General features: G+C 41.6%; 1 protein-coding gene and 1 long non-coding RNA gene across 3 annotated transcripts in view; one reads left to right on the forward strand and one right to left on the reverse strand.

Annotated features, from left to right (window-relative positions):
- The window catches only part of PKP2 (plakophilin 2), a 36,894-nt gene extending 29,517 nt beyond the window's left edge, over positions 1–7,377 (forward strand). For both annotated transcript variants that reach the window (XM_064420919.1, XM_064420920.1), the window contains exons 8-13: positions 636–797; positions 1,205–1,378; positions 1,960–2,113; positions 3,536–3,725; positions 5,106–5,193; positions 6,739–7,377. In XM_064420919.1, the coding sequence (XP_064276989.1) occupies positions 636–797; positions 1,205–1,378; positions 1,960–2,113; positions 3,536–3,725; positions 5,106–5,193; positions 6,739–6,807 (837 nt within the window). In that variant the 3' untranslated portion in view covers positions 6,808–7,377. The remainder of the gene's footprint in view (positions 1–635; positions 798–1,204; positions 1,379–1,959; positions 2,114–3,535; positions 3,726–5,105; positions 5,194–6,738) is intronic.
- Positions 2,663–22,519, reverse strand: LOC135300918 (uncharacterized). Its single transcript, XR_010362668.1, has 6 exons — positions 21,911–22,519; positions 21,184–21,798; positions 17,231–17,290; positions 15,349–15,494; positions 13,757–13,987; positions 2,663–2,936 (listed from the first exon to the last, which is right to left on the reverse strand). It is a non-coding gene; the product is annotated as an uncharacterized LOC135300918 (long non-coding RNA).

The following is a 22,519-nucleotide window of genomic DNA, read 5'->3' on the forward strand; positions in this document are numbered from 1 at the left end:
CAGCACATCACACGTGTGCCAGTAGCTCCCTGCTGCATTTTGTCTTAAAACCACTCATCCCTTTGATTTTCAAAAGAGGAGCAGCTGGTAACAAAGCTCTTTGCCACTAGACTCATGACTCAGAAATTGTAGACCTGACCTTAGCCACGTTCAGGAAGGAATGTCTTCTTTTAAAAAGCATTCCACCACAGAAAAATGCTTCCTCCTTGGGGGAGATAAAAAGCTTTCCTCTTGCTGATGCTATGGTGAGGTGTGTACATGATCATCTTTACTCCTAAGCTCTTAAGCATTTCTTGGCACATTTCTGTGTCAAGCAGCACTCGCCCAAACAATTCCCAGGCACAGTTCAAGAATTCTGAAGTCCCAGGACCGTTTCCAACAGGCACGGACCCCTCTCCCAATGCAGCCCCGTGTGCCAGCTGCCCGCTGGGCTCGGGAACATCCCAGGGCATGTTTCATTTCTCATTGTAAAGGCAGTCTGGTGGATCACTGGCATGAAGCCTGGCTCTTCCATGAGTCATTAGAAACTCTGCAGTCAGTTACTGAAGATCCAAAAATTAAATCTCTTCCCGTGTCTGTACATGTCCCTTCAACACATGCCAAAGCTTTCAATTTCTATTATTTTGTTATTTTAGGCCACAGAGAACTGTGTGTGCATTCTTCACAATCTTTCCTACCAGCTAGAGATAGAGCTCCCTGAGAGCTATGCCCAGAGTATATACGTACAAAGAAGAAATATTTCTAACAATGACAAAACACCAGGCTGTTTTGGAACACGGAGCAGAAAAGTAAAAGAGGTAAAGTACATGATTGGTTACGTCTAATTTGGTTAATAATTGTAGCAAACTCTGAAGAATAAGGCTGTAATCTAATTAAGTCTGTTATTGATCTATCTGGTAGGGTGACACATTTTTGCCCCAAAAATGCAAATTTATTGATAGTCCTTCTTGACACCAATTCTCTCCTTTAGCTGCTGCTGATGGCAATGATGTAGCAGATGTTTTATTAGTTGAGGAATACTCCACTGGATGGACTAGCTACTATCATTAAATACTGACATTTTACACATCATTATTTGAGCTCAGAACTTGACAATCTCCAAATAACCTGGTCATGCAGAGTTACAAAATGGCTAGTTCAGCTTGTGGTGCATTAAGCTATAGAGATGACTGTTTCTAAAGGCTTGATCTGTTGACCTGTTTAGAAGCAGCAGGACACCCCGCTTCCTGAGGAAAAGAGCAATCCCAAAGGCGTTGAATCGCTCTGGCATTCTACACTGATTAGGATATACCTCTCCTTAATAGCAAAGAGTACCAGAAACTACACCCAGGAAGCATCCCTGGGAGCTCTCCAGAACCTCACAGCTGGCACCGGACCAGTAAGTCAGCTTTTTTCCTTTTCTTTTCACTTAGTGAATTCTTGATGTGAATATGTAGAGTTCAGAGCTGCCTGAGCTCAAATAAGCACTGACAGGTCACTGGCTCACTGACATGGTGAAGGAAAATGAGGAACATTGACTGGAAAGTCATAACCAGCAGGGAAGCTTTTCCTTGCTTGGCAGATAGTGGAGTCTGCTTCTGCTCCCTCTGTGTACAGCTCCATGGGTAGAGTTTGCTACTTCATCACACTCTGAGGGATGAGCAGATGTTAAAAGCACTAAAAAAAATCATTTTGTGGAAGACAGTCCTGTGGAGAGTGGAGGGCTCTGACACAACAGCAGATCACTTTGAAGAAGTGCTGAAGAAATTGATGATATCTGTCTGAGGAACTAGCCAAGGAGCACCTGGCAGAAAGAGAGCTTGCAACTTCTTTTTTATCACCTCCCTTTCCTTTGCAACTCATATGCAACTCTGGCCTAAAACTATTTGAAATATGCTTAAACTGGTGCAGAGAGCCGGCTGTGCGTGGCCGAGGCTCTGCATTGGTGGCAGTGCCACAGAAGTGCCTCTCTCTGCACAGATGCCATTCGCAGTGGCCCGGGCTGTCGTTCAGAAGGCAAACGGGCTCCCGAGCATCCGCGCCATGCTGCACGTCAGCCACCCCGCCGTGAGGAGGACAGCCGTGTCCCTGCTCAGGAACCTGTCCCGGAACGCCTCCCTGCAAAACGACATAGGTGAGCAAACACTGAGAGCTTGCTCTGCGCTCTACACATCAAACGTTCCTGTGCTGAAAGAAAGAAATGCTCAAAAAAGCCCCGATCTGTGAGTTTAGTAGATTTTTCACCAGATACTTGTAGTCACTGTACAGGGCTTAAAATAAAGAGTTTTCCTAAACAAACTTTCACTCTATTGGGTATTTCTCTTCAGATACTTTGGTGTTACTTTCAAAAATACATAATTGAAGTAAATTCTGCCCAGATTTTGAGAGGAAGTTTTTCTTCTGCTCAAAATAGGGTAAAGGAAGGTGATTGCCAAGTTCTGTGGTGCCACAGCTGCATAATGCTTTGCAAGAAATCAGAGAACATCTCTAATTCTTCTAGCAAAGATCAGACTCTCTCTTATTAGACACAAAGCTGTAGAAGTTTGCAGCCCACACAGTTTTCCGGCAAAATTTTTTTAGTAATGGAAGCTATAAGATGCTACAGGAAAATAGTAAATTCATTTAAATTATCTCATTTCTAAATAAAGCCATTTCTATTCTGAGTATTCTCATTTCAATTTATTGTGTATTTAAGACTTTTTCCTACTGACAGGATAAAATGCGTTCATATAATTTGTTGTTATTTTTTGTGTTCCCACCAAGGGGGAAAGGGGAAATTCCAGGTATGAAGATAGCTCATGGGATAGATTACCTTCCAGAATTGTGCAGAACATTCTCCTGGGCCTTGTTGAACCTTAGAGAACATTCCCTATTAATGCAAATCTTATAACATGTTGTTGGGCTTATTTCAAAGGGATAATCCATGTGGTATTGACAATTACAGGTGGTTAATCCCCCTGAAAGAGAAGAAATTAAACTGATAAGAATTTGGGATGTCATTAGGGAAAAAAAATTTATGAGAGTACGGGAAAGAACAGCACAAAGCTTTGGGGACAGCTGCTTCATCTTGCACATTCGCAATTGCTCTTGTTTTACCCAAATTCCAAAAAGAACAACTTTGGCTAAAGGAAAACATTTGAGAGGGCACACTCTTTTCTAGATTATAAGGGTCTAAATTTATCAAACAAAATGAACCTACATTTATGCAAATTTATCAAGCAAAACGAACCTCTATATCAAATGGAGATAAATTTAATATAAAACATGTCTAGCAGGGAAGCGGCAGCCTGCAGCTGGCACATGCCTGGTGAGTTCAGTCCAGCACATGAGCTATTAATGGACTGTGCATGAGGCAAGGTACAGGCTTGTGTACAGGCAAGGTACAGTCCAGTGTAGTGTGGGTGCAGCTTCACCTGAATTGTGGGGATGTGATGCAGGTAGGAAGCCACGAGTGCGTGGTAGGAGCACACAGCTCCTTGCTGAGGGAGAATGGGAGGAATAAGGTAAATCTGCTCCTGTAAGTAATGGAACTGGTTGTCTCTGTCCCACCTTGCAGCCAGAGAAGTCTTGCCTGACCTGGTGTCAGTGCTGCCCGAGAGCATGCCAGGCTCTGAGGTGGCCTGTGAAACCACAGCATCCATCTGCTACACCCTGTTCAACCTGACCCAGGGCAGCTCGCACAACGCCCGGCTGCTCCTCAGCACCCACGGCCTGCCCAAGCTCATTGCCATCAGCATCAACGACAGGTAAGGGCTCCACAAGCCTCAAGCTCATTGCCATCAGCATCAGTGACAGGTAAGCTGTGGCGTTCACATTCTCTGAACTTGAGAGAAGCAGTGAAAGAAGCAGAGAAAAGAATGAACAAAAGAATTCTTATTTCATTTGCTGCTCTTGTGTTGTGCTAAGGTAGAATGCAATATGGAGATTGTTTACCCAAAGTGATGGTGTTTTGTTTCCCTGGCATATCAGGGCCAAGCACATGTGCAGACTGTTGGTCAAGAGACAGTCACAAGATTTTATTCAGTTGAGTGCTTGTACAGTTTTAGTTTAGATGTAGTGTAATATAGTATAGAATAATATAGTATAATAAAGTAATTAATTAGCCTTCTGATATCATGGAGTCCTCTTCATCATTCTTTCTGCTCAGGGGCACCTTGCAAATCCGATAGTAAGGGGCTCCACAAGCCTCACTGTGTTCCCAGGTAAAAGAGAAACTGCAGCTTCTGCCACTCAGGGGGGAAAAACATTTCATCTCAAGGTGCAGGGCAGCCCAAACAAGGGGTGTGAATAGAATTGCACTGATTGGGACATACAGAAAGATCTCTTAGGACAGCTCTCCCATCCATAGCTAAACTCACCAGGTTCCAGCATTTTAAATAACTCCTCAGAAGATAACTGCACCACATTATCTGTATTCTGATATATATGTAGTGACTGATCATCAGATCTCATCTGTACCCAAAATGTCTTTCCTGTTCATTGTAACACAGCCCTGATTAATTTTAGCAATAAAGTGCAGGGATACATTTTATGGAACCTATAGATATGCACTTAAAAATAACATATTGGCATTTTAGAGAACAGATTCAAAATTTAATCGTTCTTTAATATGCAAATAAATGCAATCAATATTTACTCCAAAGATAATGAATGTTTTAAAAATATGAGTAATTATTCCATTTGCCTTGCTCTCTCTTTGCAAAATGAAAGAGGAAATCAATCTCAGTAAAGGAGGCCTCATGAGGACCTGAATAATTTAAATCCCGTCTAACTAACAAGGGATTTTACCTACTGGAAAGATTCTTTCAAATGCTTGTTGTGCTGAGGTTATTTTCCTCCACTGAAAATGCACAATATGATGGCTGCTGTAAGATGTAGGCTGCAGAGCACTTGATTTCTCCCTAAATTTGAAGAATAGGTGGAGCAGGGAGGCGTGTTTCATGTGTTTCAGTAATAAGGACAGCCTGAAGCATGCTACAATACCTAAAGGGTGGCAAACCAGCACTTAGGAGTAAAAAGAGATAAAACAAATGGTATGACATTATGTTTGCTGAGGTCTGTACATGCACCATAATTATGATGTGGGAATTTAAATATGTTTTATCATTCTTTTTACAAAATGGCAGCAATATGTTCAGCAAAGCCAGCAGGGCTGCTTCAGTCCTCCTCTACTCCCTATGGTTACACACCGATCTCCACAGTGCCTACAAAAAGGTAAGCACAAAGAAAAACAATCCTTCCTTCAGACCTAGAACCCTTTCATTTGTCCTCTGGGGCCCTTACCACTCCTGTACATTTAAGGATCAACCTATGATAGGATTCAAGTGGTCCCTCTTTCTAAAGAAAAATTTAGTTTTCTTATTTACTTGTACATAAGCCTGTGTAAGCAATGCATGGCCTCTGTTTTTGCTCCTCTGTGCTCATGTTCTCTCCCTCTGTGGTTTTATATCCACTGGCAAAGCTTATGAAAAGTGCTGCTGCTGCCTGCCAGAAGTGTCAGCTGGTGGGAGGTGATGCAGAGGAGCTGCCCATCCTCACTGGCTGAACCAGCCTGGCACAGAGGAGCCACAGTGGCAGCAAAACCAAGGGCAGGGCAAGGCAGCTTCCTGCTCTAAAAGCAGGGCTGTTCTGTTCTCCTTGTTTGCACAGCCTGCCAGCCCAGCAGTCAGGTGCAGCCACACAAAACCCAGGCCCTGGGAAAGGTGTTGGCAAACATTTACTGCCATGGTCAGATCAAACAAAAAATGGCCAGCATGAGTCTGCCACAAACCAGTGGCTCTGTGCCTGCTTTTTCAACCCTCAGCTGAGTTAATTTCCACCTACCTACCTTTGCCCTGCATCTCAAACTGATTTCTATCCTTGTGTGTTTGCTGTTCAGAATTTGTCACTTCAAATTCCCTATAACCTAAAACTGTTCCAAGTTCTCAAGCAAGCTGTTAGCATTTGTTATTCAGCTGTTTCTCTTTGAATTTTTTTGGTTGAAATTTCCTCCAAAAAAACTTTCTGAGCATAAACTTTAACAGTGTTGCATCACACTTAACAGGTACAGCCCCACAAATCAGAAATCTGTGTTCCAGAATAAGGCTATTGTGCCATATAAATTCTTAACTAGTTGTCTCTGGCTTTTTCCAACTGCATTCCTGAATTTACCATACAATGAATTTACCATACCATCAGCAATATCCCTGATGGCATGAATTTTCTGAATTTACTGGTAGTTTAGGAAAGTCCATAGAACACATTTGTCAGCATTTTCAAAAATGCTGATTATTTGCTCTTCCTATGCAAATCAGGCCCCCTAGAGACACCAGGTATGGCACTGAAAACTTCAGAACCACCTAATGACCAGACAGTTTTGAAACTTTAGTCTAATAAGCCACAGAAATCACTTGATCAAATAAAATTGATAAAATCCTGAGTTATTTTGGAATTGCCCTGTGTTTTTTGTTCTGACAGGGTTAACTTCAACTAGGTTAATCTCAGCTAGGTTAATCTCAGCTATTAGTCAGTCACCTAAAAGTTAGGAGTCTGTAGAGCTGAGGAGGAAGAACAGACAGTGGAGGGAGTTCAGCAATTCCAATTATCCTCTCCTCTGTCCTGGACTAAAGGAGCGCTGCCTGTTCTGTCTCTGTGACTGCTCAGGACCCTGCCTAGACCCCTGCCATGGCTCCTTATCCAGCTTTTAGGCACTGGACCCACCCTTCCCTTGCAGAATCAGCACTGAAGATAATGAACTGTTCTGTTTCTTCCATTCCAAAGGCTGACTTCAAGAAGGCAGATTTCATCAACAGCCGGACCACAAAAGCCTACAACTCACTGAGAGATTGAATCAGAGCATTACACCAGGGAAACAAGCTCATACAGCAGCCACTGCAACCATCTTCACGGGGCTGGTGTCACCATCATGACCGACAAAGTATCTCAGAAAAAAAGGAGCTGATTTTCTATAAAGACTTGAGTGGCCAGAGAGTAGTTTTTTTTGAGTTTTTAATCCTTATCACCTCGTTGTCACTGACAACATCAATATCAGTATATCAACATCAATTCCAGTATATCAACATCAATACGAATGTCAATACAAGAATAATCAAAGATGGATTCTCCAGCATGTCTGAGGAGAAGTTTCATCCAGGTTTACCACGAGTCAAAGCTCCAGATGACTGCCTTTGTTCTAAACAGAGGACTTTGAAATGCTGGTGGGCAGAAAATTCTTTTCAGACTGTTTTATACCAAAAGTTTTCTACAGTGGGTAAGCATCAAGTGCACTGCTCAGAATTTAGTAGATTTTCACTCTTTTGTTTCTTCACACAGCTGAATAAGAATCTCCAGACTCTATGAGTATGCACAAGAAGCTGTTTCACTACATGAATTATAAAAGCACCAATGAAGTTAAAATTACTATTTTTGTACTGCTTGTTTTCATGGGCCCACAGGTTCTTAAGCCTCTTTCCTCTGAGATTTCATCAGCAACAGCAGCAAAACTGATTTTACATAGATCTTACCATCCCTTGCTCCTCTCATCCTCCCTGACATGGCTGTTGCATTTTACAACCGTGTCCAGAAAGGATTTTAACTAGAAATCACTAGGTTTAAGGCACTGTGTTTCAGACACTTTGAGCTGAACTTAAGCTCATCATTCTTTGCTAGTTGGTGGAGAAATTATTTGTGGGTGTTTCAGTGATTATTTTAAGAAAATTGCAATTTCAAAACAATTCTGTTGATAATCTATATATAATAAGGGGAGTGGAGTCTTGCCTTTATTTTTGAAGTAACAGACACACACAAGAGGCTGGGCTCTGTGCTGATTAAGGAATTCATCTGATCCTACTTCATATTCTCTTACTTGAAATGATCATCCTCCCTACAGCAATTACATGCAATGTGATAACTTTGGGACTGTGCCTGCACAAGTGGGAATAGGTAATAGGAGGGGAAAAAAATTCCTGAGGACCTGAAGGCTCAGGTTTTCATTATATGATGCTCAAGATGGTAAAGAAGCACTTAAAAAACCCCATCTGCTACATTTAGTAAGTCAGATTTTTCTCAAAAAAAACCTCACAAACCCAGGGGTTAGACTGTCCATTAAAGCAGCAGGAAATTCTTATATAAATACTGGGTTATCAGCAGATGTGAGCTGGCATTCTCTGAAATCAGGGGAAGTGAGCTACCTTTATGGCAATGGATATTTTGTGTATTTACAAGCCCTGCTACTCCAACAGAGCCCATCCTGTGCCCTCACTGCTGAACAGCTGCTCTTGTCCAGAAGGAGATGCAACATCCTTGGAGTAGGGACCTCACAGGGGAGGTCACCAGCCCTCTTCATTTCAACACTCCTGGCTAAAGGTCTGGCTCCTATCAGAATTTTAGAACCAGTGGGTTCTACCATTGCACCATGTCCAAACATATTTCTGGATATCTTGGGAGCTAAATTCTGCTGGCAGATGCCCACAGTTCTCCAAGGAGTCCCAGAAAGTCCCAGACGTGCACACAGGACAGAATGTGCCCCAGGGAGGGAAGCAAACAATACTGCTTTCCTGTCACTGATCATTTTCAGAGGGCTGTTACTCCTCCACATTTGCTTCGAATAACTCAAATCAAATGCACTCCAGTAGGAGGTTTTAAAAATACTATTATTTTTTGTAGGATGTCATATTCAAAATACTGCAGGTCCAAAAACAACACCGGGAAAGGGAACTTACAGCACCGCATGTTGAGGGAATTGTTTTTATAACTTTTTCAAATATGATAGAAAACAGACAATTAAAATCCAGCTTTCTCTTCTAACTTGTTAATCCAAGTAACTCTGCTTGTGCCATGAAAGAATGAATACCAACAAACCTGGACAAGTCTCCTTTTATTGCCCAAAAAAAGTGGTAGGCAAAATTAATACAGAAAGGGTAAACCTGAATACAAAGTAGCATAGGAATGAAGAATTGCAGTGTAAAAGATCATTTTTAGAAATGCTCATGCATTTATTTTTATTAAACTCACATGCTATTTAAGAAACAAAACAAGCAATGGTGTTGGGTACTTTTAAATATATGTGTACCTCTCAGTAAGATGTCCTTAAAAAGGAAATGCAGAGTTTTTGGGTTGTTTACATTGATGCAGTGATTTAAAAGGTTTTTTTTTCAATCAAAATGAATCTATGATAGTGCCCCTTTAAAATCAAAGCAGTGTTCAAAAGTCACAAAGAATTATCTCAGACCTGGCAGCAACACAAGAAACATGAGACACGCCTTATTACAACTGATCTCCTACTTGTATGCAATCAAAAACATTTCAGCAGGACTCCAAAGAAAACAAAGCAGAGAAATAATAAAGTGCTCTCTCTAATGCAAAAAATCTGTCTTTGGTCTTTTTGTTATTAGTGAACCTACTTGGCTGGGATGCAGCAAATGCATTTTTAAGCGTTAGACCTTCCTTCCAAAGGGCAAACTCATTTTTCAATTAAATCTAGGTATGGAGACTTGGATTTTCCTGCAACAGAACAGTGTTACTGAAGGCAAGCTGTGTAATGCTCCTGTTGGCATCAGAGGCCTCCTGAAAATAATTTCTTTGTCCAGTTTTGCTGACTTGTCAAACCACCCACAATCTGCTGTTTTCACTTCTCTTTAATTGGTATTTTCCAGTAAACTTCACCATGGGCCACTGGAGATCTCAAAAATAATTAAATCAGCCTCACATAGTCTTGGACCTGAGAAATAGAACATTCCCACTTGCCCTGTTCATGAGAGGAGATTGGAAACCTTGGATTTAAACATGCTGAGCAGTGCCCAAAGAGTTTTTGGCTGAACAAGGAACTTACCCCAGGTCCTCTTGTCTTGTGTCCTAACCACAACCCAGTGCTACCACCTTTCACAGAATTGTTTTAGTAGAAACTCTTAAATAGTACAGATAATTTTGGAGTAGATTATAGACATTACCAGAGAATTAGTCATTCCTTTCCTCATTTCATCCTCCTACCTTATTTTCTACTGTCACTGCTCTTAAACATTAGTGCTTTTTCTTCTCCCTTGTTTCAGAAGTAGAATTAAACTATGTAAAATAATTGCATTATATTGTGCATGTGCACAGGGTTTGGGTTACTTGTCTTTTTTGTGGGGTTCTTTCTTTAGAGAAAGCACATGCTATCTGTTAAGAGAGGTTCAACCTGCCCTTCTGGGCCCATGAAAGAACTTCAGGTGAAATGAGCTGGCACCATCAAAAGCCACACAACAACCCCAGTGCCCCCCTGGCTCCTGTTCAGCCTGGCAATCCATGCTCCAAAGGCAGCCCGTGGAAGCTGAGGGCAGTCAGGCTGCCTGTTTTGTTGGATTTGAAGCTGAGGGCAGTCAGGCTGCCTGTTTTGTTGGATTTTTGTTTGTTACCACGCTTAGCCCTTAGGTTCCAGCCTGACAGGAGCATCAACATTTTCCTAGCTTTAGTTTTCAGAGTCAAAAAGCCCAACAGAGTCTATTCAGAGCCCTCCTGGGGATGCTTCAGGAGCTGGGCTGATGAGCAGTCACACAGTGAATCAGGCACAAGCCATGCAAAGGGTTCAGAACCGGTGCTTCCCAAGCTATTCCAACTCCAGCAGCTGCTCTTCTATTCCTTTACTTGAAGTGCTGCTGATTAAAACCTCAGTTTACATTCCTGACTCATGCTCCAGACTCATCTCATGGGGAAGATAAGGTGACCTTAAGGCATCATCTGATAGGAGACAAGATCTGGAAACAGCAATGAGACTGGAGGAAATGCATTTTTGAGCTCAGCATCACAGCACACCAAGGACAAGCCCTGAAACATCAGACACTGGTGCAACCATGTGAGTTATGCCTGGAATATTGGTGTAGATGTTGCACAGCCCACTGGAAACCCAGCAGAGAGATTTGCTCAAATACACCAAAGACAAAAAGGGCTTCAGTGCAGACACTGTACACAGATCAGGGGTTTGCCTTTCTCTGCAGGCTTACTTTGGATATATTAATAGGTTTGCATATGAAGAGGAAATAAACTAATTTTGTCTTATTTCACGTGTTCAGAGCTAAAAACATCCTAAAATACACATTAGAGGCATTCTAGGCTTATCAGAAATTAGAATTTGCCTTCCTTCAGCTGTATTTACAGTGCCATACCCAATGTGACTGTAAATAATTCAAGTTTAGGAACTTAACATTTCTTTAACAATTTTCAAATTATTCAACCCAAGCTCCCATTCTCTTATTTGTATCTTTTTTTAGTCCTCTCTCAGACCAGCCTAAACATGCACAGACACAGACAAGAGGAAGCAGGCATGTCTTAGCAGCTACAATTTAGAGCCCATACTGCAAATTCCCCATGGGATCAGGGGCTTCTGAACAAGCCCATGATCACAGAGCAGCGCAGAGAAACAGGGACACACTGCAAATCCAGTGCTCACCATCAGGCATTTTTTTCCAGTGCTGACCACATATTCCCTCAAAATCTGCACAAGGTCCTCTCTTACCCATGCCTGTGTTTTGTATGCTCTGATTTGTTATCAGCTGCAGTTTGACCATGAGGCAAACTATCACCACTCACACCTTGAAAGGAGCTGGGTCCCTAAAATCCCCACCCTGGTTTTCTTTACACCACTGCTACCTTGGCTGTACTTAAACATCTGGGTCCTCCTGCACCTTCAGTAGGAGACTTAAGGTCTTGAGAAATTTTAAGGCATTTTTTGGCCCTCAAAAATACTCCTTACTGTGCTTTCACCAGAAAGGGAAATAGCCATGTCTGAGCCACAGAAAAATAATAGTGATAGGCCAAGAAGGATAAAGTCTTTCAAAAAGTTCAGAAACTTTCTGAAGCCCATGAAGGCCATAAGAAAATGGGTTCCAGGCAGAATAGCTGTGTTTCACTTGGAATAACAACAAAATAAATCAATAATACTGTAGTATCAGTGTTGAACTCTGCCTGAAAAGCATGCTGTGCCTTAGGATACATGAGCAGGCTTGAGTTTTAACTCAAAACTCTGGACATTGGGCTTAGCCCCATTACAAACTGTTTATGAGTTTAAACCCTGCACAATTCCTAAAGGCTGGAGAAGCTCAGCAACCTTTGCACTGGAGTTACAACAGCAGCGCACAGGATGCTGCAGTGAGAGCTGGGGAGGTATTATGTCTTTCTGAAAATTAAAATAGGGATTCTTAAGGAGTTTTTTCTTTCCAGATGCTGGGAAAAAGAAGTGCTGTAAACATATAATTCACAGAGCCTTGAAATATTATTTTTGTAATAGGATAATATTTGTTGTTTTAAAAGCATATGGACAAAAGGTAAGAGGTAAGGTAACATGAAGAGAGGCTGGGATGAGAAGCTCAGGTCTGATGATATATATACAAGGTGCTAAAAAGGAGAATCTACAAATCAATATTTGAACCAGCATTGTAGTGGGGTTTTGTGTTTTTGTTTTAGTGGTTTGACCTGAAATTACGTAAAACCTGGAAGTCAAAAACTGGTGCCTTGGATAGAAGTAATATTCTTGCAGAAGTGTTATTGGAGAAGATTTGGCACAGTTGAAATGACACAAAGAGATGGAGGGAAGATTGTCTTCTGGTATGAAAGACTGGAGCAGAGGCCTTTGAAAGAATTCCTCCTGAGTACACAGCATGAATTACCCATCCTCCAAGGACAGATTTCCTGATCACATCACTTATTTTCTGCTGTTTTACAGAGAAGTGGACAAATTCACCATTACCTCAGGGCTGTAATTAACTTATTGTGAGGGTTATTATGGATAATAAATAGGCCACAATGAATTCTACAGTCTATAATATGCTCACCTATAAAATAAGAGCTATTTAGTTTATCCAAAAGACACTAAAATGGCACTTTGTAAAACCAGTGTTTTACAAAGCAACCTCATGTTTTTCACATCCACTGTAGTGGCTACAGATATAGATTTGTTCAATAGGCATTTAAAAAAGGAAAGAGAGAGAAAAGCCATTAAAGTGAGCAAACAGCAGTGAGCTGATTGCCAACAAGAAAGAAAACCAAGGTAATGAAGGTGTAGCCCTGGACAGTGGTCCCTGATCTCTCATCTCTCACATGTTCAACCACCTGTGGTAGATGCATATTTTGCTCTGCCACAGTTTCCACTCCTGCAGTCAGGCAGTAAGACCTTGGCTAGAATTTTTTTTTCTCAGTAGACACAAAGCAAAAATAAAATTAAAAACCAGTATAACATCTCAAGCCTGAAAAATATTTTACCACAATTCTAGTAAAACATGAAATTCTTGTTAAATGCTCACAACCCTGTGCTTTGGGCAAGAAAACACCCTCCTGACTGTTGACAGCATCACCAAAAGGACAGGAAATAGCCCATAGTTTACTCTGGCTTATGCTGTTGTCATTCAAGCAGAGTCCCCTTTTTGGAAGGGGACAGTTTAATTTTTACATGCCTGCAATTTAACAATTGCTTTTTCAGGGTAAGAAAGAGGAAAAGAAGAGGAGAGTTTCTGTGAAGATCTTGCCAACATTCTTTCTGGGCTGTAACAATAACTCTCCTTCTAAACTAAGAAAAATACAATTCTTCCCCAGCCTCTTCCAAGATAAATCAATTGCTGTTTTTTTGGGATGCCCTGTGTGCAAGAGGCATGCTGAAACCTGCATGCATGCTATAAAGTACAAACTGGTTTTGCTCTGCCTTAGGAGACAGCCTCTGAAGGTGACAAAGCTGAGAGCAGAAATAATCCAGCAGTCCCCTCTCTGCTCCCGCATTAAGTCAGTTCCATCTCCTGTACATTTAGCAGTGAAGTCAGAGTAACACCTTGCTTACCTCCATAAAACCCAAAACCTCAGACACAGGAAATTCCCAACAGGGTTGAGGGACAGGAAGGTCTCAAAACAAAGGATGTTTCAGGCATGGCTTGAGGATTTTCTTTCCAAAACAAATCACTTTGGGTCCTTCATTTCAACAGTAGCTGTGTTGATAGAGTGGTGGCTCCAAGGGATTCATCAGGAGATTCAGCCTTGCTCACTGGAACTTCGTTCACATGGAAAGTAAGTTCTGAAGGAACAAGAAAGCCATGCCTAAGGTCTTGTGCTCATTTATTATTCATTATTCCCTAAAGAGCTTTGATGGGAAGCATCTTCAGTAATATTATTCCAGTTCTTGGAGTCCTCTAATTGCCCACACATATCTCTCAGAAACTGTAGCCCAATGGTTGGTGGAAACAGCCCAGCTCCAGCATTTCTGAGTAAATTGGTATTTGACAGCCCTGCACGCTGCTGTTCCCTCCTGACAACAGGTCACTCACCTGCACTGGCTGTCACCCATGGCTGAATTTAGCAGACTGTTCCCAGACTGTATCATTTGCCATCTGCTCCTTCCTGCTATGACTTTTTCAAACCTTCAAAATCTCTGACCCTTGTAATTTGCAGATAAGGAGACAGATAAGTTTTCTCACACCTGTGCTGTGTAGTTCTTTGCATTTGTCTGGTTACTGTGTGCACTATAAAGTCTGTTTGGAGCATTTTTTTTAAGTCTGCTGATATGAGACATCTGTCCCCATAAACAGCTCCTTACTCTAAGGGCTTTTGATGGTGAGGAGAATGATTTGGTGATGAGCAAGATGCATATTTTCTGTGAAAGCTGAGCTTGTAGTTTGGTATAAACAATGATGTGGTAAAACTTCAAGTTGTAAAAAAAAATATTAAATCACCACACTTTGGATTTTCAAATTCTGTTAAAGGATTTCCATGACTGAAGCGATAACTCATATTCTTCCCCAGAAATAAAGCAGCACAGCATTTAGACTCTTTTAAAATTCTTCATGTTCATTGGACTGTACTTTTTAAGCAACCTACAAATACTTTCATCTAAGCCCCACAGATCACAGAACCAAATTTATTCCATGGTGAAGCAAGGGGCAACATGGCAACAGCACCATGCTGAGGTGTGGGAGATTCAGGTCGGATATCAGGAAAAAACTTCTTACCAGCACATGCTAGAAACAGCAATCCAGAGAGATCAGAGATGCTCCATTCCTACCACTTTGAAACACTTGGCAAGAAAAAAGCAGCCTGGCAACTCGATATTTCCTATTCTGTGCACAGTGCAAGTGGTTACAGCTCCAGTTGTGCCCCTTTTGTACAATTTCTTTAGGGTTTTAAAACTTCTTGTCATAAAGTAAAACCAATTTAGGCTTATGGGGATAGAAAAAAAAAAACTTTAAAAACTTTGAGGTAACTTTAACTGGAGACTGGTAAATATTTTCCCCTTGAAGGCAAACACATCCCCTGGTGGGGAATTCAAAGTCTAAGTGGCCCTGCCCAGCTACATGAAGCAGGCAGAGCAACATTAGCTCCAGCTAACATTAGCATTAACTGGGATTGGCCAGTGACACCAGAACAAGATGTTTGCTTTACCCTTTCGCATTCCCCAGCACAAAGCTTAGTTTCACAGCAAAGCAGATAAATATTTCACAGGTTTTGAATGCTTCTGTACTTCTATGTTGTTGCTGTTCTAATCAAGCCATCAGTTCTGCCTCCAAAAACTTTCATATAACCCATACCTGAAAAGAAAAACACAAGTTTGAGAGAAAAACCAGCTGCTTACAGACTTTCTTGAAGTGTGTCTTAAAATCACCACTCTAAGAAAGCTTCCCCATATCTCTTTTCAGAATTTGCTATACTTTTGCTTGAGCTTTGATTTTTAATAATGCTGACAGCTTCTTTCACCATACTTTTTATCCTTTTATGGTCTCCTTTCAGTAGAGCTCTCACATTACAGCTGGAATAGTCACCATCAGCTAGAGCAGGCCAGCCCTGGAAATTCCTTTAATCAGCTCCCTGATCAGGAGCTCATATGTGAGCCCCCACATAAAGCAGCAGTCACACCCACCTTCAGAGATGACTTAAAGGATGTTGGGTCTTGCCCAGTTGATGAGTGAGCAACCCAGTCAGCTGTGAAAAAGGTCTCAGACACAAGGAGGAAACTTGACCTTGTTTTTTAGCGGTTTCCACCAGCTATAATCCAGATAAATTCAACTCTTGGCCCACCAGTGCAAATATTTGCATAATGTGGAACTAATTTTTCTCATTAAAGTTGCCATGTTAGTTTTAATGACCATTTTGAGTAGTAAATATTAGAAGTTACCATTAAAGTCTCCAATTATAGATTCATTTTGGTATATGGGTCTCCTTTTTTTTTTTTTTTTCTTTTGTTAAAGAGACACTAAAATTAGGGGTAAAGGGGAGAAGAATAAAAAGTACTGTTTGAAATTTTGGAGCTTCTTTTGTAATAAATATGATAACTTAGAAATAGGTTTTATACTACAGAATTTATTTTTTTCAACAGCCTGACTTAGAGATCCTTAGAGACCTGGGAACCTAGATAAAAACAAGCCATGTGTTAAAGCACCCAGGGAGACTGAGAGCATGTTTTTAAAGCTATTTAGAGCATATTTTTAAACCTTGTTCCTACTTAAGTAAGGAGAATGGAGAAAGACCTGGGACACAACAGTGGAGAGCAGTTAATGGATGGGTAAAGTTTGTACTGTATCTGTCATTTAATAAATGCTGAACAAAGAGAAAGGAAAAGACATCATAACTTAGGAGGGAAGAGCCCAAAATTGCATGAAAGAACTTCATACTGAAATAATTTACTTGTTATGCCTCCAAGGCAGAATGCTGCAGCAATCTGCTATTCTAACAGCAGCAATAAAGTTGGTGATGGTTTGATAAATCCTGCGCTTCCTCCTTAGTTGATGTGAAAATTAAGGGTTATCTGCTAAAATCCCCAGGTCTCAGCAACTCTGCTGTACTGACCAGTCTCAGCTGAAGTTCTTTAAAAGTATATAAACGAATCAGCAGTAATTACTACTAGAGGAGTTAGTCCTGTCTTTACAAACCTGAGATGCAAGCTGCCCTGAGAGCCCAGGCACTGAGTCCAGATACAAGGCACTGAGTAGGCTGAATTAAGTGGTTTAGGAACCATCAAAAACCTTGTCACAAGAGAAAACTTAAGCCTGGATTCTTCCTTTCAGGATGTCTGAAGCCTTAAGAAGCCTAGTTTATATGCCATCACGAGTTGCATATAAAAACTGGAATTTTTATTCCTAAAGCATGCAAGCACTTTAACAAAAAAGTTCATAACGCCACTTATGTGCAGAACTCCCCTTTAATATTGCACATCTCAGCCTCTGCTTACAAAGTACAAAAGTAAAAGGAAATAACAGCCTGAACAGAGTGCTTAAACTTCATTCTCTGTATAAGTGCTATGGTTCAGAAAAAGAACAACAGGTTTTACCTGTTTTGAGGAGTTTACTGCATTCCCACACTCAAAGGTATTCTGTTGATTGTTGCTCACCTGTCAGATCAATGAAAGCCTCTGGGCATCAGTGAAATCTCCTATGAGCAGGGTGCCCTTCAAAACAAGCAGTTTGCTCTGGCATCAGCTACAAGGGCTGAGCTAACCTCACCTTTTCCACCTCAAATACATAGGGACACAGCTCCATTCCTTCAAATATCCACCTCTGATCATTTTCCAGGGACAATCCAAGCCACTGCCTCAGCAAAGCATTGATGTGGTAGTTTGTTGTTTGTTGTTGTTGATGTTGCTTTTTAATGCTTTGAAATACTTTATTGAAAAGAGCATTTTTGCACCAAGAGGAGGAAAATTTCTGTGTTTCCCAGGAGCCCACAGTAGGTGAAATGATGTGCTGCCCTTCAATGATGGCAAACAAGATGCACCAAGCACTAGTCTGGCTTTTGGAAACACTGATCATATATGTATATATATATATTAGTGACATCGATTGAAAGCACCTGTTTCAGATAAAGTGTTTTATTTTGCTGCTTCCTGGTAAATTGCTTTTGATAGCTGTTGAACAAATTTGATATCAGAAAGTGTGAATGCTCTGAGCAGAACCAGAAGCATTCACAAGCATTCAGACTGCAATAACAGCAGGTTCAGGAGTTTGTTGGGTGTTACTTCACCTTCATGTTTCAATAACTAAAAAGATTTTATTTTCTTTTTTGAGATTTATTGTTTCTGACAGACAAATGTAGATTAAATATATTCATCAACTCCCACACGTATTTATTTTAGGAGCTTCCTTGTAAAAATATGATACCTCAAGGGCATTCTTTTGCCAAGAGAGATTTCATATCATTTAGGTTGTTTCTGGAAAGGTGTGGAATCTATTCAAGCACATCAAATTCCAATGTGTCTCTCAACACACCTGTGTGTTTGAGTCTATCTGTACCAGTTTGTGTGCAAGGGTTATCATAAGAATGTCCTTGAGAATGAGGGGAAAAAAAAAAAAGCTAAGTGTTGAAAGTTAAGAAGGACCAACAGAAAAATTACATTTTTAAGTCCGTCCTCCTATGTTTCCAGCAGATGCTCTGCTTTAGAACAGAGAGAAAGGGTTGATCTTCAAATGAAATTACAATCTCGATGCCAGTCTAATGTCTATGTCCAGAAGAAGTCACAATACTTCAAAAGTAACTCAGCTTGCACTGGCAGCAGCAATTTTTGACCCAGCCTTAGTGCTCACAAAGACTTCATCTGCCTGAAATGCTCAGATGCCCTCAGATGCCAGCTGCACAAAGTGTAACTTTGGCAACAAAGTGTAGCTCTAAAAATTAGTGCACCTTTTTTTTCCTTCTCAGAAGTATTTAAAACCACACAGGATAATTATAAGAGTTCTGCAACCCAGGCAGAACGCTGAACCTGCCTGAGCCATTCTCTCACTTGAAAGTGACACACCAATTACAAGTTTCATTTGGCTGGGGGCTTTAATTTACTACAGTTCAGCATTCTGCTGAAGCTGTAGCTTTGTTTCCCCCTGCACAGGCCCATCCCATGCCAGGAGAGGGCCAGATGCAGAGATAACGCTGAGCAGAATTTATTTGGCAGCTCACCCCCACAATCCTGGAAGGAGGTGTTCAGGTGCCAAGTTTAGACAGAAGCTTCTGCTACATTTTGGCTGTTGCCTTTAAAGCACGTCTGCAGTGCATTTAGGAGCACAAAGTGAGGCCCCATGCCAAGAGCTAACTGTAGAAAAGTGAGAAAGTGGCATATTTACAATATTAATTTTAAATGCACTCTGCATGGACAAGAGCAGCAATGATTGATCTATCAGGGGTCTCTGCAAATTCACCCTGCACCTAAAAGAATACAGAAAATGCAGAAAAGCAACTGTTTCTCTCTCACATTGCAAAGGAGAATCAGAAGGGCAAATAGCTCAGGTAAACTAGAACAGCTGGTTTTTCTAGCCCAGTTCAGGCAAGGAACACCTTGGTAAAAACAATCCCTTCATATTTCACAGTACCCTTCTCATAATGTTAATAACAAAAGCACAGTCTTCCAAAACATTTCTGCCAGAATCAGGAAAAAATAAAAGAACACATGGCCCAGGAAGGTCTGCCTGCCAGGGAGGACAAGATCCAACACAAGATCCTGACTGCAAACTGCCAGCTCATACTCAAAATTTATTAAGGCTTGTGCAAATGTAGTTCCTTTAATGACACTACTAAAACCATCTTTTAAGCATTCAAAAAATATACATATCTAGCTTGGCCAAAATGGAAGACAGCTTAATTAGAACAACCAGGTTTTCAGACAGAGCATAACATTTGGTATTTCAGCTCTGTAGTTTTATAGCTCTGCAGAAATTACCTTGCAGAAGCTGAGATCTGCTCAGATTTCTCCTTAAGTTAATATGCTTCCTTTCACAGGGAATGCTCACCTCATGTTTATGCTAATAAAATAATTCTTCATTATTTTGCCTGTGTTGCATATTCTCTTCCATTTCTAAACTACAAAGACCAACAGAAAAAAATATTCCAGCAAGGCCTGTAGCAAGTCCAGCTAAGAAACCATCAAGAGAAGTTAGAACTGTGCTAATTTCAGTGGCTGAACTGCTTTCTTGTTAATCTTGTACAGCATCAGAATTGGCCAACTCAAAAGCATGAGACCATTTCCAACTTCTCCCATAGGCTCAGTGCTCTAAGAGGATGAAAAATCCTACCTGAATGATCTCACTTGGATAAAGGAGACGGATGAAACAAGACAGATTGGATGGAAAATGAATTAACCACTAATCTAATAAAATATATATTGCCATTCTTAGGGTTTGGTAGAACACATTCTAGAATGTGTAAACTGCCATGATCTCTGGAAATAACCAGTTATCTCTAGCAGAAGGTTCCCAAGGGCCACAGGATGGTAAGCACAGGACTTACCATTAGAGAGGCTAAAAAGCAGGTCAGTAATTTAGAGATCAGTCAAACCAACTTGACCTCTGGGATGATATATTAATCTCCATTCCAACAATAAATAAGGTCAGTCTGAAAGTGCCTCATTCATTGCCTGCTAAAGATTTACTAGGTGTCACCCAGATTTGAAAAATGTTTCTCTCGTTGAAATTCAGCAATGGCACACAAGTAGATTTCCTGGTTCACCCTCACCACTGAATCTTCTCACAAACTCAACAAAAGACTCCCATCAAGCAGAAAGATGGCCGGTGACTTAAGGTGAGATTTAATTGACTTTGAACTGAACTGAAAGGGAAAAAAAATGGATGAAACCAAAGAGTGATAGCCTCAAGGTGTAGGAACCACAGGCTAATTGCACTTAGAACCCCTTTGTAAAGAACACCTTTCCAGTCTGATACCCTTAATGACCAGTTTTCAACTAGCTGCTAATGGCCAGTACTTGCAATGCTCCTCTAGAGAGGTTCATCAACACAGGATCATTCAGCAGCTTTGTGGAGCACTTAGAAACTCAAATCTTGCAGGTTTGTGGAGTGCTTAGAAGCTCAAATCTTGCTAGAAGATATTTACTGTGGAAAGTAAAGGCAGGCAGCCATCACAGCTGCCTTCATCATACAGGACAAAAAAACCCTTATTGTTCAATCTGGATGTCACTGCTGGCCCAGAGTGTGGTTTTGTATTAGTTTAAACCAACTTAAGTGGTTGCTTTTCCTCCTTCATGACTACACTTTCCCTCTGCCTACCTTTGCATCAGGTCTGGCATTTATTTGACTCCTCCGTCTGCATTTTCCACCTTGGCTGAGGCTCCTTTGAGCCTGTAGCTCTACAGCCAGTTCACCTGGGTACCAAGTGTGTGTGGCATTCACCAGGGCAGGCACACACAGCCAGGGACAGGCTGTGTGCAGACACCCCTGCACATTTTGCTTGGGCTTGCCACCAGCCTTGCCCATGACTCTGACATGCGTGACCTGATGGGCACCTTACTCTTCAGAGGAGAGAGACTCTTGCTGCCATCCTCAGGGGAAATCAAGGCCACAAGGACAGTAACTGGATCTCTTAGATATCCTCTTTCTTGCTATTATTTCATGCAGTTGATTGATATCAAGTGCCTTCTGGTCAGGTGTTGAGTCCCATCGCAGGTCTCCAGGCAGTCAGATAATTGTGATGCCACACCTTCAGGTCAGGGCTCTCAAGGAATGATAGAGTAAGCCAGATCCCCTGAAACCTGGTGTTACTGATCAGAAGAGAAGCACTCCAGGAAATAAGTCTCCAGTGTTTGCATGCTTGCCCATCATGCCAGGCTGTTGTGCTCTGTTCATGCAGTGAGCCAGGACAGTGGGTCCCAACATTTTATGTTAGTCTGGACAGGGCTTCTCCCTTCCTCTTTCCTTCAGAGCACAAGAGTCATCCTTTTCAAGTCTTCTCTTGCTCAAAGCAATTTGACTCAGGTCCCAGACCTGCACCTCCTCCCTAGGCAGATGAGAAAAACCAGAAGCTTTGTTGCTCACATTGCTTCATGATCATGGATGATGTTAATTACCCCCAAAGCAATTAATTTCAGGAAGCATTCTCTTGCCGACTGAGTCAGGAACACAACCACTAAACAAGACACAAAGATACACATCACAGCCCATTATTCACAAATCTCACAGAAGAGCTGCAGTAGCATGTCTTACGTGTGACTCACAAACCCACACTGTTTGGATTCTACCTGGTAACTTAAAGCCTTGAAATGCTGTCCTGGCTTTCTTTGCTGGATTAGCTGAGGACTTGCATCCTGGAAAGCTGCAGCCTCAGACCTCCAAGGGGGTTCAGCATCTCAGCCAGTGATAGTCCCAGTTCAGAGCAGTCAGCCCACAAGAGGCAGCAGATTTAGGGAAGGTGCTGACTGACTGTAATGAGGCTTGGGCAAAGTGGAGATGCCCAGGTAAAAAGCTGACCTTGTAAAGGAGGGACCTTATTAGCAACTGACAGGACTCATGGATGGTTTCTGTGGAGAAACATGGAACAATGCATGGATCGTTAACAAAAGGAAGTGTTCTGTGTCAGGCTGCTTTCCCCTCACCTCCACCTGCCAGCCAGGAGAAAAGCTGGAATTCTGCTGCTCAAACTGCCACTAACTAGTGCTACCACACCTCCCTGCTGCCTCCTCGGTCTTCCTGAACAAGCCTTAGAGGAAGGAAACAGAAAAAGCATCCAAGTAGGAGCATGCCCCAGCCGTGCAGGTTTCAGCTGCTCCAGATGTGGGATGGGAATAGGGCTGTAGGTCTCCAGGTGCCACTCTCAGGAAGGTGCTCTCCTCGCTCCAAGGCTGCTGAGT

The sequence above is a fragment of the Passer domesticus genome, chromosome 5, assembly GCF_036417665.1.
Source record: "Passer domesticus isolate bPasDom1 chromosome 5, bPasDom1.hap1, whole genome shotgun sequence".
NCBI classification, from domain to species: Eukaryota; Metazoa; Chordata; class Aves; order Passeriformes; family Passeridae; genus Passer; species Passer domesticus.